We start from the raw sequence: 13525 nt of genomic DNA, 5'->3' as shown, positions 1-13525 counted from the left end.
ATTCGTTTCCTTCTGTGCAGTCTGGTAGGAGTATGGTAATATCTATGTAACAGCTTATACTGTATGAATTTACTTCTGGCCTCCTTTACATATTTGCCACTATCTGATAGAATTATTAGCCGTTTCTCATTTTTATACTCTGTCTTTAGTTCCCTTTGCCAAAAAAGTTCAATGTTTGATGATTCACCACTCAAACTGTGATTGAACAAATGATAAAACTTAGAAGCTTTGTGGCATCCATGTTGGCGTCCCAAAATAATCTAAAATATAATCTTTTGACAGTGTCGCTAAATTTCAAAGTCACACATTGTCTTCTTATTGCGTTGTTTGTTGAACTAATACGGTACCTCTAAGCCTGAAAGAAACAGCTGCCTGTTTTCTATAGATGTGAGCCGATCAGAGATCGTCTGCGTGTTTGAGCTTCTGGAGGTTTTTTCTTTGGCCTTCATGTTGCTGGACCTTCAGCTGTGTGATTGATCACCATGCTGGATCAATGTGTATTTCACAGATCTTTGATGTGGGTGAGAGTCTTTTGGTTCCTGATGAGTTCACTGCAGAGGAGAGGAAGACCGGCATGTTGTGGCGACACCTAGTGGCCGGTGGAGGAGCTGGTGCTGTGTCTCGAACTTGCACTGCTCCACTGGACAGGCTCAAAGTGCTCATGCAGGTGAAACACTGGTGGGTGTAGAGGTGTGACAAACAGGTGAAAAAAGGGGATTAAAGCACTTCCTGTCCATCCTGCTCTCAGGTACACGCCTCCAAGAGCAACAGCATGCGCATCGCGGGAGGCTTCAGCCAAATGATCCGGGAGGGAGGGGTAAGGTCTCTGTGGCGAGGAAACGGTATCAATGTTCTCAAAATTGCCCCAGAGTCTGCCATTAAGTTCATGGCCTACGAGCAGGTAAACCTAAACTCAGCTGCCAACTGCTCCGTGTCTCCTGCATGCTGATGAGTGTTGATATAATGCCTCTTTTATGACAGATCAAACGGTTGGTTGGAAGCAACCAGGAGACGCTGGGCATCGCTGAGAGGCTGCTGGCTGGTTCTCTGGCTGGAGCCATCGCTCAGAGCAGCATCTACCCCATGGAGGTGAGAATGGATGTAATTAATGCTATAATCAGGACTCTACGGTGGCTCACAAGGGTCAATACAATGCAAAAACACAAAGAACACAGCCAAAACAACACTACACAAATGCAAAAGCCACTACACACAATGTAAAAACTGCTCCACACTATAAAAGCCACGACAAGCAGTATAAAAGCCACTAAACACAAACAATACTCACTTTAGTCCTGCTGCTCTTTTCTTGTCTGCTTTGCTTTTGTGTCCTGGTTTCTGCATTGCACTGGCCTTTCTGGGCCACTGTTGGTTTGTGTTAACGCACTGCCTGGTTTATTGGTGCTCTGGACTGATTGTGTGTGTGCAGATTCCCTGTCCTGCGACTGACGACACATTTTAATATTTAGCCTTGAACATTATGGAGGATGACTTTGCCAAGCTTAAATAATTAAATACACCATTAAATAATTGATTAAATGTGTCATTAATTAAAATTGGAATTAAATATATAAATGTGTCATTAAATAATTCATTAAATGTCGTGGTGCTCTGATCAATCGGCTACCAATAATTATCGGCCAATCTCCGTGGAAAAGTATGTGTTCGGCGTGTACTGATCAAATACCTTGCATTGCCAATTACAAAAACCCCTCCCCCTTTCCTTCACACTGCACAGGCGTGCAGCTGAAAACATCAACGAACATGTCAGCCATGTGGAACTTGAATAAGATCTGTGAGAGTGTTGGGATTTATGGTTGGTTATTAGCATAACAAATTACTGAAAGTAATAGATTACTGGAAGTAATTTATGAAAAATTTAAATTATTAATGGAAGTAAACGGTCATTTACTCATTAACAACTCCTAGAGTAATTGAGTATTTACTCAAAAGTTAATAAATGATCAAAAATAATTTATTAATGAAAAATTATTAATTTGAATAAATTGGTTATTTATCAAATAATAATGAAATTGGGGCACCACCAGCTAAACTGGAAATAGCTAATACCAAATATCAGTCCTGTTTGTAAAAAGGTATTTAAATTAGTTAATGTTCCTGTGCGGAATATAACAATCTTAAATAACAAGGAAGGTGTGAGATTCAAGCACAGACTGTTACAAACCAGTGAATTGTCAACAATAAATATACAATAATTACCAGGAATCAGTCAATTTCGCTAACAGACGTTTCCTAACAAAAATGTATTAATTCAGAAATAAGAATCAGAATCGTCTTTGTCATTGTAACAAGTACAATGAAATTGCATTGAAAGTTGACTACTACTAAACAGCAAACACTATGTACAAAGAAAGTGTGTGTGTGTGTGTGTGTGTGTGTGTGTGTGTGTGTGTGTGTGTGTGTGTGTGTGTGTGTGTGTGTGTGTGTGTGTGTGTGTGTGTGTGTGTGTGTGTGTGTGTGTGTGTGTGTGTGTGTGTGTGTGTGTGTGTGTGTGTGTTAGGCCCAATCCCAATTCTCTTTTGTACCCCTCCGCCTACCCCTTAGCCCTCCGCCTCAAAAACAAGGGCAAAGGCAGTTTCAGCCCTTAGATTTGGGACACCCCTCTCCCTCTGCTCAGCCCCACCCCTCTCCCTTTGCTCACCCCCACCCCTCTCCCTCTGCTCAGCCCCACCCCTCTCCTCTCCCTCTACTCAGCCCCGCCCCCTCTCCCTCTGCTCAGCCCCGCCCCCTCTACCTCTGCTCAGCCCCACCCCTCTCACTCCGTCTCGCAATTATGACATCATAATACGGCGCCTGTACTGTTACACCCAGCGTGACTCCTGTCCTATTCTGGGATTCACAGCCAGCTAAACTCTTCCTCGTACCACATCCTCCAAGGAACAGGCCAGTGTTGAAGTTGAACGGATTTAATACAAAGAAGTGTGAAACTGAAATGCACACACAAAAACACAGGAATACCTTTGTCAATAACAGCACAGATTGCTTCTAATGTATCACATATGTTAGAAAGTAAACTACATTAATGAATAAGCTGGAGGCCTCAAGCCATCATTACACTACAATTTACCAGGAGAACGACAGTCACAACACTGCAAACATGCAACAACTGGAAATAAACACTCAAACAACATTGTTTACTTACTTATTTTGCCACTACAAATTGTAGGACGTAGAAAGGTGATTAGCATTAAAGCTATGGAAGCTGGGAGAATGTGCGTGTCTGCTCAACTGCTGAGTAACAGAGTAACTGAGTGTAACTGATATGATTCTGCCCCCTAGAGGTCTGGCGGAACAATCAAATAAATCAGCAGTTACAACACACTCCCCGCCTGGCATTATTTAAAAAATGCCACAATAAGCTATTTACAGAACATATTAACAACTAGTCTCTTGCACCCGGAGACAACAGAAGGATACACTGAGAAATTGGTCTTGAGAAAGTCTGAGAGCTCTTGTGACGAGTAACCTTGACCTCCACCTTTCTGACAAGTCCATCTTTGCTCGGGAGAACCTTTGCTATGACTCCGGGCGGCCATGCATTTCTTTTCAGTTGTTTGTCCTTTAAAACAACAATGTCCCCTTCCTTCAGGTTTGGCCTGGTTAACCGCCATTTTTGACGACCTTGTAGGGTATTGAGGTATTGTTTCTGCCATCGGGCCCAGAACGTGTCTGCTAGAACTTGAACCCTCTTCCACTGATGTCTGATCATGTCTGGCTTGTTGAAGTCTCCAGGGGGAGGTGCAACTGCACCAATTTTTGAGTGAGGAGTGTTGACGGGGTTAAGATCAGCGGAGCTTCTGGGTCAGAGGAGACTGGCACCAAAGGTCTTACATTAATGATAGCTGTAACCTCGGCCATCAACGTTGTCAGTTTTGAGTGTTCTGCTTGTAAAAGCATTGAGTCACGAATGCGCCGTGCAGTGCCTATCATACGCTCCCATGTACCACCCATGTGAGATGAGTAGGGAGGGTTAAACACCCAGGAACATCTCTGATCAAGTAAGGAGTCACTCACACTCATTTCACCAGGCTCAGGAGGATCCAGTTTCACTTCTTGGGAAGCACCAATGAAGTTTGTCCCGCAGTCGGACCTCAGCTGCTTAGCAGGGCCTCTGATTGCAAAGAATCGGCGAAGTGCATTGATGAAACTGGAGGAGCTCATGGTTTCAATCCCCTCGATGTGAACTGCTCTAGTTGACATGCACGTAAACAGAACTGCCCATCTCGTACTGTTGGCTTGTCCTCCTCTTGCAATCACCTCACATGGTCCAAACACGTCAAGGCCAACATAAGAAAATGGGGGGGTCAGTCTGTAAGCGTTCAGCAGGCAAGTCTGCCATGATTTGCTGCTCCACTCTACCTCTGAGCCTCCTGCAAGTCACACATCTGGGAATGATACTGCAGATACATCTTTTGGCCCCCACTATATGGGTGATGAGCCATTGGCTCTCACAGCTCCCTCAGTAAAGTGTCTTCCTTGATGCTTTACTGCTTCATGGTAATGGCGGATGAGAAGAGTTGCAATGTGATGCTTGCCTGGGATCAAAAGTAGATTGACTTCTTCACTTGACAGAGAGACGGATCCCGGGGTGCTTATTAAATGGGTTAATATTAATCAAGGACATATTGTGTATAATCACATGTCCATAAGCAGTAAGCAAACCTACATAGTGCGAATTAAGTGATTTAATGTCATTTCGCATCCACGGGCAAATGATGAGGGATGAACCGACGTCTCTGTGGAAAAACAAATCTCGACTTTGATTTTCGACTTTTTCTGGAGTGCCATGAAAATGTTCTTCTCTTTTTTTACCTCAGAAAAAAAATAAATCTTGACTTGTGGTGTGCACCTGAGGGGGAGGTTCTCCCAAACAGAATGCAGTGGGTGTGTCGGTGATGTAGTGTGGTGTTGGTAGTGGGAGGAGTTATAAGGGGAAGTGCGGTGACACAGGGTGGTTGGTTATTGACAGGTGAACTGTCAGTACTGTTGGAGGAAATAAAAGAAAGCGACTCGACTCCTTCGTCCATCTCATCTTTCTCCGCCTCCACATTGGTGACCCTGACATGTGAACATGTCGACCGAAGCAAGCAGCAGTACAATCCCCGGTGGCGCGGCGGCCGGAGCGCCCGTGGTGTATGGCACGGTGGTCAAACTACCGGAGTTTTGTCCACATCATCCGGAACCGTGGTTCCAGCACATCGAGGCTCAGTTCCACCTCCGGGGAGTCACGGCCGACGACACCAAGTATTTCCACGTCGTCGCAGCTCTGGACTCTTCCACCACCCACCGAGTGATGGGGCTGCTTCGGGACCTGATGGGGCTGCTTCAGGACCTGATGGGGCTGCTTCAGGACCTGATGGGGCTGCTTCAGGACCCGCCGAGTGACGGGGCTGCTTCGGGACCCGCCGAGTGACGGGGCTGCTTCGGGACCCGCCGAGTGACGGGGCTGCTTCGGGACCCGCCGAGTGACGGGGCTGCTTCGGGACCGGCCGAGTGACGAGGCTGCTTCGGGACCCGCCGAGTGACGGGGCTGCTTCGGGACCCGCCGAGTGACGGGGCTGCTTCGGCAGCTGAGTGATGGGGCTGCTTCGGGACCTGATGGGGCTGCTTCAGGACCCACCGGTGCAAGGGAAGTACGCCGCCCTCAGAATTCTGCTCCTGCGGCTGTTCCAGCTGTCGACCCCGAGCGAGCTGAGCGTCTCCTGTCTCTCAACGGCTTGGGAGACAGTAAACCCACGGAGCTGATGGAGAACATGTTGGCGCTGCGGGGATCGGGGGGACACGGAGTTCCTGTTCATCCACCTGTTTCTACATCAACTCCCAGCTCCAGTACGCATGGCTCTGGCGAGTTCTCCACTCGTGCTCACAAAGGATTATTGGGGGCTGGAAGAGGCAGACAAGATCCTGCTGGCATCACGGCAGTACGGAGTGCATGCAGTCCTGCCGGAGCCACCGGAACACCGGCCGGAGGAGGGAAGCGCAGTTTGCTGTCGGGACGATTACGGATCGGCGCAAGAATGACAACCAGCTGTGTTTTTTTTCACCGGCGGTTCGGGAGCAGAGCCAAGCGCTGCACGCCGCCCTGCTCCTTCTCTGTGCAGGGAAACGCAGACCCGGCGCTCGTTAGCAGCCATGAGCGCCGGGGACATCGGAACGCTGCTCTTCATTAAAGACACTGTATCCGGGAGGCGCTTCCTCGTGGATACCGGCGCCCAGCATGGCATCAGCCCCGCCTCCTCCACCAACGTGGCGAGCGGTGGTAAAGGGCCGCCTCTGGATGCTGCGAACGGGACTTCCATCCGCACATTTGGCACCAGGTTCGTGAATGTGTGTTTTAATGGCCGTCAGTTGGGATGGGATTTTGTGATGGCTGCTGTGTTCGTGCCCATCCTGGGAGCAGATTCTCTGTGTGCACACGGACTCTTAGTGGACATGGTGAATCGCCGCCTGGTGGACGCCGTCTCATTCTCCTCCTCCTCCTGCACTTTGGGGAAAGGAGAAGCAGTGTCCCTCGCTAATATCTTGGCTTCGGGGGATGTGTACCAGCGGCTCCTGGCGGAGTTTCCAGAACTGACAGTCCCCACTATTTCAGCCGCCATCGTCAAACACGGAGTGGAACATTATATCCCCACGGCTGGGGACAATGGGCCGCCGGGTTTTGCTCGCCCTCGCTGACTGGATGCGGCAAAATTGGCGATCGCTAAGGAGGAGTTTGCCACTATTAGGGGGGTTTGTTTGACAGGTGAACTGTCATTGCTGTCAGAATAAACGATTGACCGCACTGTTTTTATAACGTCCTCTTAGCTTTGCATCACACTGAGAGAGAGAGAGAGAGAGAGAGAGAGAGAGAGAGAGAGAGAGAGAGAGAGAGAGAGAGAGAGAGAGAGAGAGAGAGAGAGAGAGAGAGAGAGAGAGAGAGAGAGAGAGAGAGAGAGAGAGAGAGAGAGAGAGAGAGAGAGAGAGAGAGAGGAGAGAGAGAGAGAGAGAGAGAGAGAGAGAGAGAGAGAGAGAGAGAGAGATTATTTTTGACTGTACTAGTTTGTACATAAAATTAATTCATATTTTATTTAATTAATGAAACATTTAATGACATTTATATATTTAGTTCTAATTTTCATTAATCAATGATTATTTAATGGTGTATTTATTTATTTAATTTTGGCACATTTAAGTAATGAAATAATCAATTAAGTAGTGAAATAATTCTATGTGTGTGACACCGCAGCCTAAGAGCTACTGGAGCGCAACATAGAATTGCCACAAACTACTTCTCAGTGCAATAGTGAATTTATTTACCATGTGCTCTTCTGTACAACAAGCAAATCAGGAATCCTTAACAAAGTAATCTAAGAGTGAGCTCTACTATAAAAAAAACAACAAACCAAAAATCACCTCATTCTGTCAGGGGTCAAACTTACCTAACAAACAAAAGAAACAAGAAAAAGTTACAGCTCACTGAGGCCCCATTTACTCAACAACGATTACGAGTCTCTCCAGAAAACTTTCTCCACTTTTAGGTGGTCCGTTTCCACGACACCAGTGTGCGGATGCACTGAATGTGAAGTTTTGAATCCGGCTCCCAAGGTGTAAAGATGGTTTCACAGCCACTATTCCCTCCTGCAGAGACTGCTGGAGGCTACAGAGCCTGTTACTGCACATCTCCCCTCCCTTCCCCTTCCATCCCTTGTAAACAAACATGGCGACCCACAGTGGTATGGCTTCAGGTCAGTGTTCTAGTTTTATCCTCCATATCAGTAGTTTTATAGTTGACACTCTCCCCTGATGGCATCCGGAGCGTCTCCAGTCCATGCTGGTGTCGGCTTCTCTCCATTTTCTTCTTGTTTATAGTGTATTGTTGTCTGGTTTCATTATAAAATCAATCAACAGCGCCGCCCTGTGGCCCTGCTTACTAACTACACCATTGTCTCTGTGTCTACTGCTGCAGTGGAAACACACTCCCTTTTTTGAACAGAGTGTTGTCACGTGAAACACTGTCGTGTAAACAAAGCCGAACACACACACAATGCACTGTGACTGTTTGGCAGAATGAAAGATGGCTCCACCCCTCTGATCCAGGCTCTGCCACCTGGCAACGTCATCCTTCCTCCTTATGAACCTGGGGTACTTCCTCAGTTTGGCCAATCAGGTCGTAGCGACGGCACAGCCCTATTTACATGGTTGATTGACCTGGAGAATGACACGGGACACTGAAAACACACAAATACGGCCGCAGTCATAACACCCCCTTGCCCAAGAATTAAGTACCCCTCTTAGGGTTTTTAATTTATAGAGGATCGAGACAGAGCGTCTGCCAACACATTTTCTATACCCTTTTTATGTCTAAACTGTAAATGGAAATCTTGCAGAAAAAGGATCCAACGCATGAGTCTCAAGTTAGAGTTTTTCATTTGGTCTGTGAAAACCTGCAGTCTGAGAACTAGAACCAAAGTAGACCTCAAAGGCAGTGCTTCCTTTTCAATGGTTCTATAGTTCACCTGATGTTTGTTGAACTTTTTAGAAAAGTAGCATTTTTACATAAAATGAATTCATATTTTAATGAATTAATGACAGTTAATTAGTTATTTAATGGTGTATTTAATAAATGTTTGCACAGTCAGCCCTCCATAGAACCTAGCGTGACAATCTGTTCTGGGGGAAACAGGCTTTAAACGCAGACTCACTGTCAGCAGGGTAATGGAAATGAGCTTTATTCCACATACTTCAATATGAAGAGTAACGCACAGCTTCATCAGGCGCTGTTAGTCCTCTGGACTCAGCCTGGAGGTTTGGTCTCTGCTATGGGGAGTGACGTCACTTCTTTTCTCACAGGTCCTGAAGACCCGGTTAGCCTTGAGGAGGACGGGTCAGTACTCGGGCATCGTGGACTGTGCCAAGCGGATCCTCCACAAGGAGGGAGCAGCTGCTTTCTACAAGGGCTACGCTCCCAACATGCTGGGAATCATTCCATATGCCGGCATTGACCTGGCCGTCTACGAGGTGAGTTCCTCCGTCTGAAAACCCACTGGGATCCCATCTGATTGTTGTGATATCATCCTCTCCCGTCATCTGTCAGACTCTGAAGAACTCATGGCTTCAGCGCTTTGCCACAGACAGCGCCGACCCCGGAGTCTTTGTCCTTTTGGCATGTGGGACAACCTCCAGCACGTGTGGTCAGCTGGCCAGTTACCCGCTGGCTCTCATCAGGACCAGGATGCAGGCACAAGGTGAAACTGTGCTTATAGTGTTGTACAGAAGACACAGTAACCAGAGAGCACACGCACACGCACACGCACATATATATATATATATATATATATATATATATATATATATATATATATATATATATATATATATATATATATATATATATACACATACAATTTAACACAGTGATGTCTGTGAATGGAAAAAGAATCTCACTGAACTCACAGAACTCACATTTCATTTCCTACTTTTTCCCCCCAAAATACATGTTTTCACACAAAAAAGAACAAACAAGAAAAAACAAAAGAAAAACACAACCCCAACCATCCTCCCTCACACCCCTCGAACACAGCACATCAAGGAAGCAACAGTACCACAGTCCAGACAGCAATGGGATACTTACTAATATTCTATATACTACTAATTATAATCATATATCACTTGGGCATGGGCAACCTTTCCTGTCCTCCAGATCACCCTCAGGACCTTTCATAGCCTCCTGTACACCAGATATGGTCCTCCACTGGGACCAGGTGTTGAACAGGCTCCGCCAGCCTTGGCCACATCTTCCACTTCTTTCAAGCTGGGGTCATTGGTGTTGAAGTTAGTGGTCGGAGATGGTGGGCTGATCACTTCCTCTCGTGAAGTGTCACCGTTGTTGTACTCCGGGTGAATGTCAGTCTCCTCTTTCCAACATATGAGGTGGCCTCTGCTCTTCTGGCCTAGCAGTTGCTTGGTAAACCCAACAGGATTAGCATCTTAAGGCCTGGAATAAAGGAGTGGTTCTCACATATAGGAGCATCCCAGTAAACCACTGGACATTTTAGGTGGTTTTTTTATCTGCTTACATATTCTTATAGTGTTGTTTATAATAGTGTTTGTTGACTTTAATGGGACTATTAAGGAGGGCGGGGAAAGACGTATTATGACACTGCAGATGTTCCTGAATTAACCAGGATGGACAAGAATTAGCAGATGACAGGAGACCTTTCTTCTAACCACGCCAAAATATTTAGTACAGTTTGAAACTTGATAAGGACAATCCACCTGTCATCTTTGATTTGAACAAGTGTTTTTTGGAAATTCTAACATTTTGTAGCCCCATAGAAAAGGCGTAATAATTGAATCTAATTGTTTAAAATAAGATGCACTTAATAAAGCATGGGATAGATTGACATAGGTGAAGGAAGCGTGGTAATACCACCATTTTAATTGCATTGATCCTTCCCGCAGTAGAGAATGGGAGAGTTTTCCAAAAATCTATATTTTGCTTTAGTTGCTCAACTTTGGTCTGCCAATTTAGTCGAAGATCTTCTGGGTTTTCTGTTATAGTCACACCCAAATATGAAAAATTGCTATCGACTATCTTAAAAGGGATATACTGTAGATAAGCAGGCTCTATCCCTGGAGAGATAGGCATCAGTTCACTCTCTCCCAATTAATTGAGAAGCTGGAGAAACTGCCAAAATTGTCAATGGACGACAAGAGGGGAGTTACCAACGTTTACTGATTGGAGACATATAAGAGAATGTCATCTGCATAAAGAGAAAGATTATGTTTATGACCGTACATAAGATATTGCAGTGTTTTGTCTGTTTTTACAGGACGAAAGACGGAAACAAACATTAACGTGATACCCCGACAGCATACACCCAGAAAGTTATTTACAAATCTTTACAGTAGTAGTGAAATGTCAAATTAGAAAATTAAAGTGCATTACAAAAAATTATCTTTCATTTAAAGGATATAGCTGTATTATCTGACTCAGAAATGAAATTAGTAATAGTTCATTCAAACTGCATTTTCATTTCTTTATTGAGGTTTCACATTTTATGGCAGAACTCAAAAGAAAACTTAAAGAGGGAAATGCTTTTTCGTTTTCATGTCCACCCCGCAAAAAAGGATCACAATTCAATTCGACTTTCGGCTGGGAGAGTGACGTCACAGGCCACTCAAGTTTGTCTGATTGAGCTGTAATTGTAATACACCAGGGGGCGCTGTGCATATTTGAGCAAGAGAAGAGACCTCAGGGGTAAAGCAGCTCTTTAAATGTTACTGATTCAGTAATAATCTAGTCATTCAATGTTCGAGTGAACATGGTCCACTCGGACTCAATGTCTCCAGCCTCCCTCGGGATCTGTGAGAAGCTCTCCCGGAGGTGGGAGTTGAAAACTGCGAGGACGGAGGGCTCGGCCAGATGTTCCCAGCAGACCCTCATAACATGTTTGGGCCTGTCGAGTCTATCCGGCCTCCTACCAGTCCAGCGCATTCAACTCACCACCAGGTGGTGATCAGTTGACAGCTCTGCCCCTCTCTTTACCCGAGTGTCCAAGACACACGGCCAGAGATCAGATGACACGACCACAAAGTCTATCATTGACCTCCGGCCTAGGGTGTCCTGGTGCCACGTGCACTTATGGACACCCCTGTGCTCCAACATGGTGTTCGTTATGGACAATATCTTCTGTTCTGTTATTGGACTTCTTTTTGCACAGAAGTCCAATAACAGAACACCACTCGGGTTCAGATCGGGGAGGCCGTTCCTCCCAATCACCCCCTTCCAAGTCTCACTGTCATTGCCCACGTGGGCGTTGAAGTCCCCCAGGAGAACAATGGAGTCCCCAGTTGAGGCACTATCCAGCACCCCTCCCAGGGACTCCAAGAAGGTTGGGTACTCTGAACTACTGTTCGGTGCATTGGCCGAGACAACAGTCAGAGACCTGTCCCCTACTTGAAGGCGTAATGGACAGGTCTTTAATCATTCAATTTGAGATTCAAAGACACAGGGGCCTGGTTTGATGAAAGTATATTGCGATAAGCACAGCTTGATACTGATGCTCATTACTTGGAATCCAACAGAAAATAATCTATCCTGGAGTAGGACTTGTGTACTTCATAAAAACAAGAGTAATCTCTTTTGGTTGGATAAAGAAGCCTCCACATATCAACTAAATTATGGGATTGCATTCATTTTTTAAATCCCTCAACTTTTAAGTGAACTGTTTTTGGGGCTCTCTCTTTTTAAAACGGAGTCAAAGACCAAGTTGAACTACCCCCAATAATGATGCTAGAGCCCAGAAGATCTGGCATTATGTCAAAAAGATTCTGTAAAAACAATGGGATCATCAAAATTGGGCCCGTACACATTGACCAGTATCACCATTATAGAATTTAGCATCCCACTGACTAGTACATATATTCCTCTTTGATCTGCAATTCTTTGGGTGTGAATAAATCTTAAGTTCTTTTTTTTATTAAGATTGCTACACCTCTTGTTTTTGTGCTAAAGTTTAACTGATATAATTTAGAAGCCCATTTGGGACAGAGAACCTTGGCAACCGATTTCTTAATGTGGGTTCCCTGAAGAAAACAAATATCAGCCTTCAGTGAATGGAGATGTGCTTATAGTTTACCTCTTTTAAAAGGCTATTTATTCCAGCTGACGAGGTTAACCTCTCCATTGTTGTATCTATGTGGATCACTTGACATACATCTGTACACCTCTAAACATTCTGTTGCTGCATAACTGTGATATCACCTTTAAAATATTATACCAAACAGATGTGCATTAACAACCCCCTCCCCAAAACACAGAAAACCCTCCCCATTTCTAAGCCGAACAGAACAAAGTCAGGAGAGATGTCTCCATACCCCCACCTTAAAGCTAAAGCTCGTCCCTGCTGTCCTCCAGAGGACACATAAGCAGCATCGCTCTCCATCCACCTATCGCTCAACCCAATGTGAAAGTTTTTAGCAAAATATCTGTTAACTGAACCATTACCCCATATTCTCAAACATTATACATATATATTTTCACATACACACACAAAAAATCAATGTTGCGCGCCTGTCCTGAGCCAGGCCGAGGCTCCGGTGGGCTTATCGACGTTATCTTCTCCCAGCAGTTTGGGCAGCAACTTGGTGACGAACTCCATTGGCCGACCGTTCTCTGCTTTCTCTCGTATCCCGACGATGCAGATCCGTGAACGCGCCTCAAGGCCGTCCAGCTAAGTGAGTTGCTGAGTGCATTGGGCTTCTAAGCTGCTTCTCCAGTTCCTCAGTTCACTTACCATGCAATTCAGCTGTGGCTTCAGTTGAAGATACAGGGTCACTCACCTCGGATAATGACACTTTGAAGCTGTAAATTGCGTCATTCAGCTCAGTGAGTGTCGACTGTGCTGCTTCGCCTGTTAATGGCTGTCAGGACGTCTTCATTGGTGGCAGGTCCCGACGTGTGTGTAGTGCTAGCATTAGCTCCCGCAGTGTTGAGTCGGAGCTCCCAAAAACACTTTCCATT

General features: G+C 45.5%; 1 protein-coding gene across 1 annotated transcript in view; it reads left to right on the top strand.

Moving 5' to 3' along the window:
• The window catches only part of slc25a25b (solute carrier family 25 member 25b), a gene marked incomplete at its 3' end in the record, with an annotated part of 43123 nt that overhangs the window by 21876 nt on the left and 7722 nt on the right, over window positions 1-13525 (top strand). Inside the window, exons 5-9 of the mRNA XM_080509577.1 lie at window positions 509-667; window positions 749-901; window positions 982-1089; window positions 8851-9018; window positions 9095-9245. Of these exons, the coding sequence (XP_080365703.1) occupies window positions 509-667; window positions 749-901; window positions 982-1089; window positions 8851-9018; window positions 9095-9245 (739 nt within the window). The remainder of the gene's footprint in view (window positions 1-508; window positions 668-748; window positions 902-981; window positions 1090-8850; window positions 9019-9094; window positions 9246-13525) is intronic.

This window comes from Blennius ocellaris (genome assembly GCF_963422515.1).
Source record: "Blennius ocellaris genome assembly, chromosome: 15".
Taxonomy (NCBI): Eukaryota; Metazoa; Chordata; class Actinopteri; order Blenniiformes; family Blenniidae; genus Blennius; species Blennius ocellaris.
The sequence above is the reverse complement of the archived record's forward strand: the minus strand, read 5'-3'. Positions and strand labels throughout refer to the sequence as shown.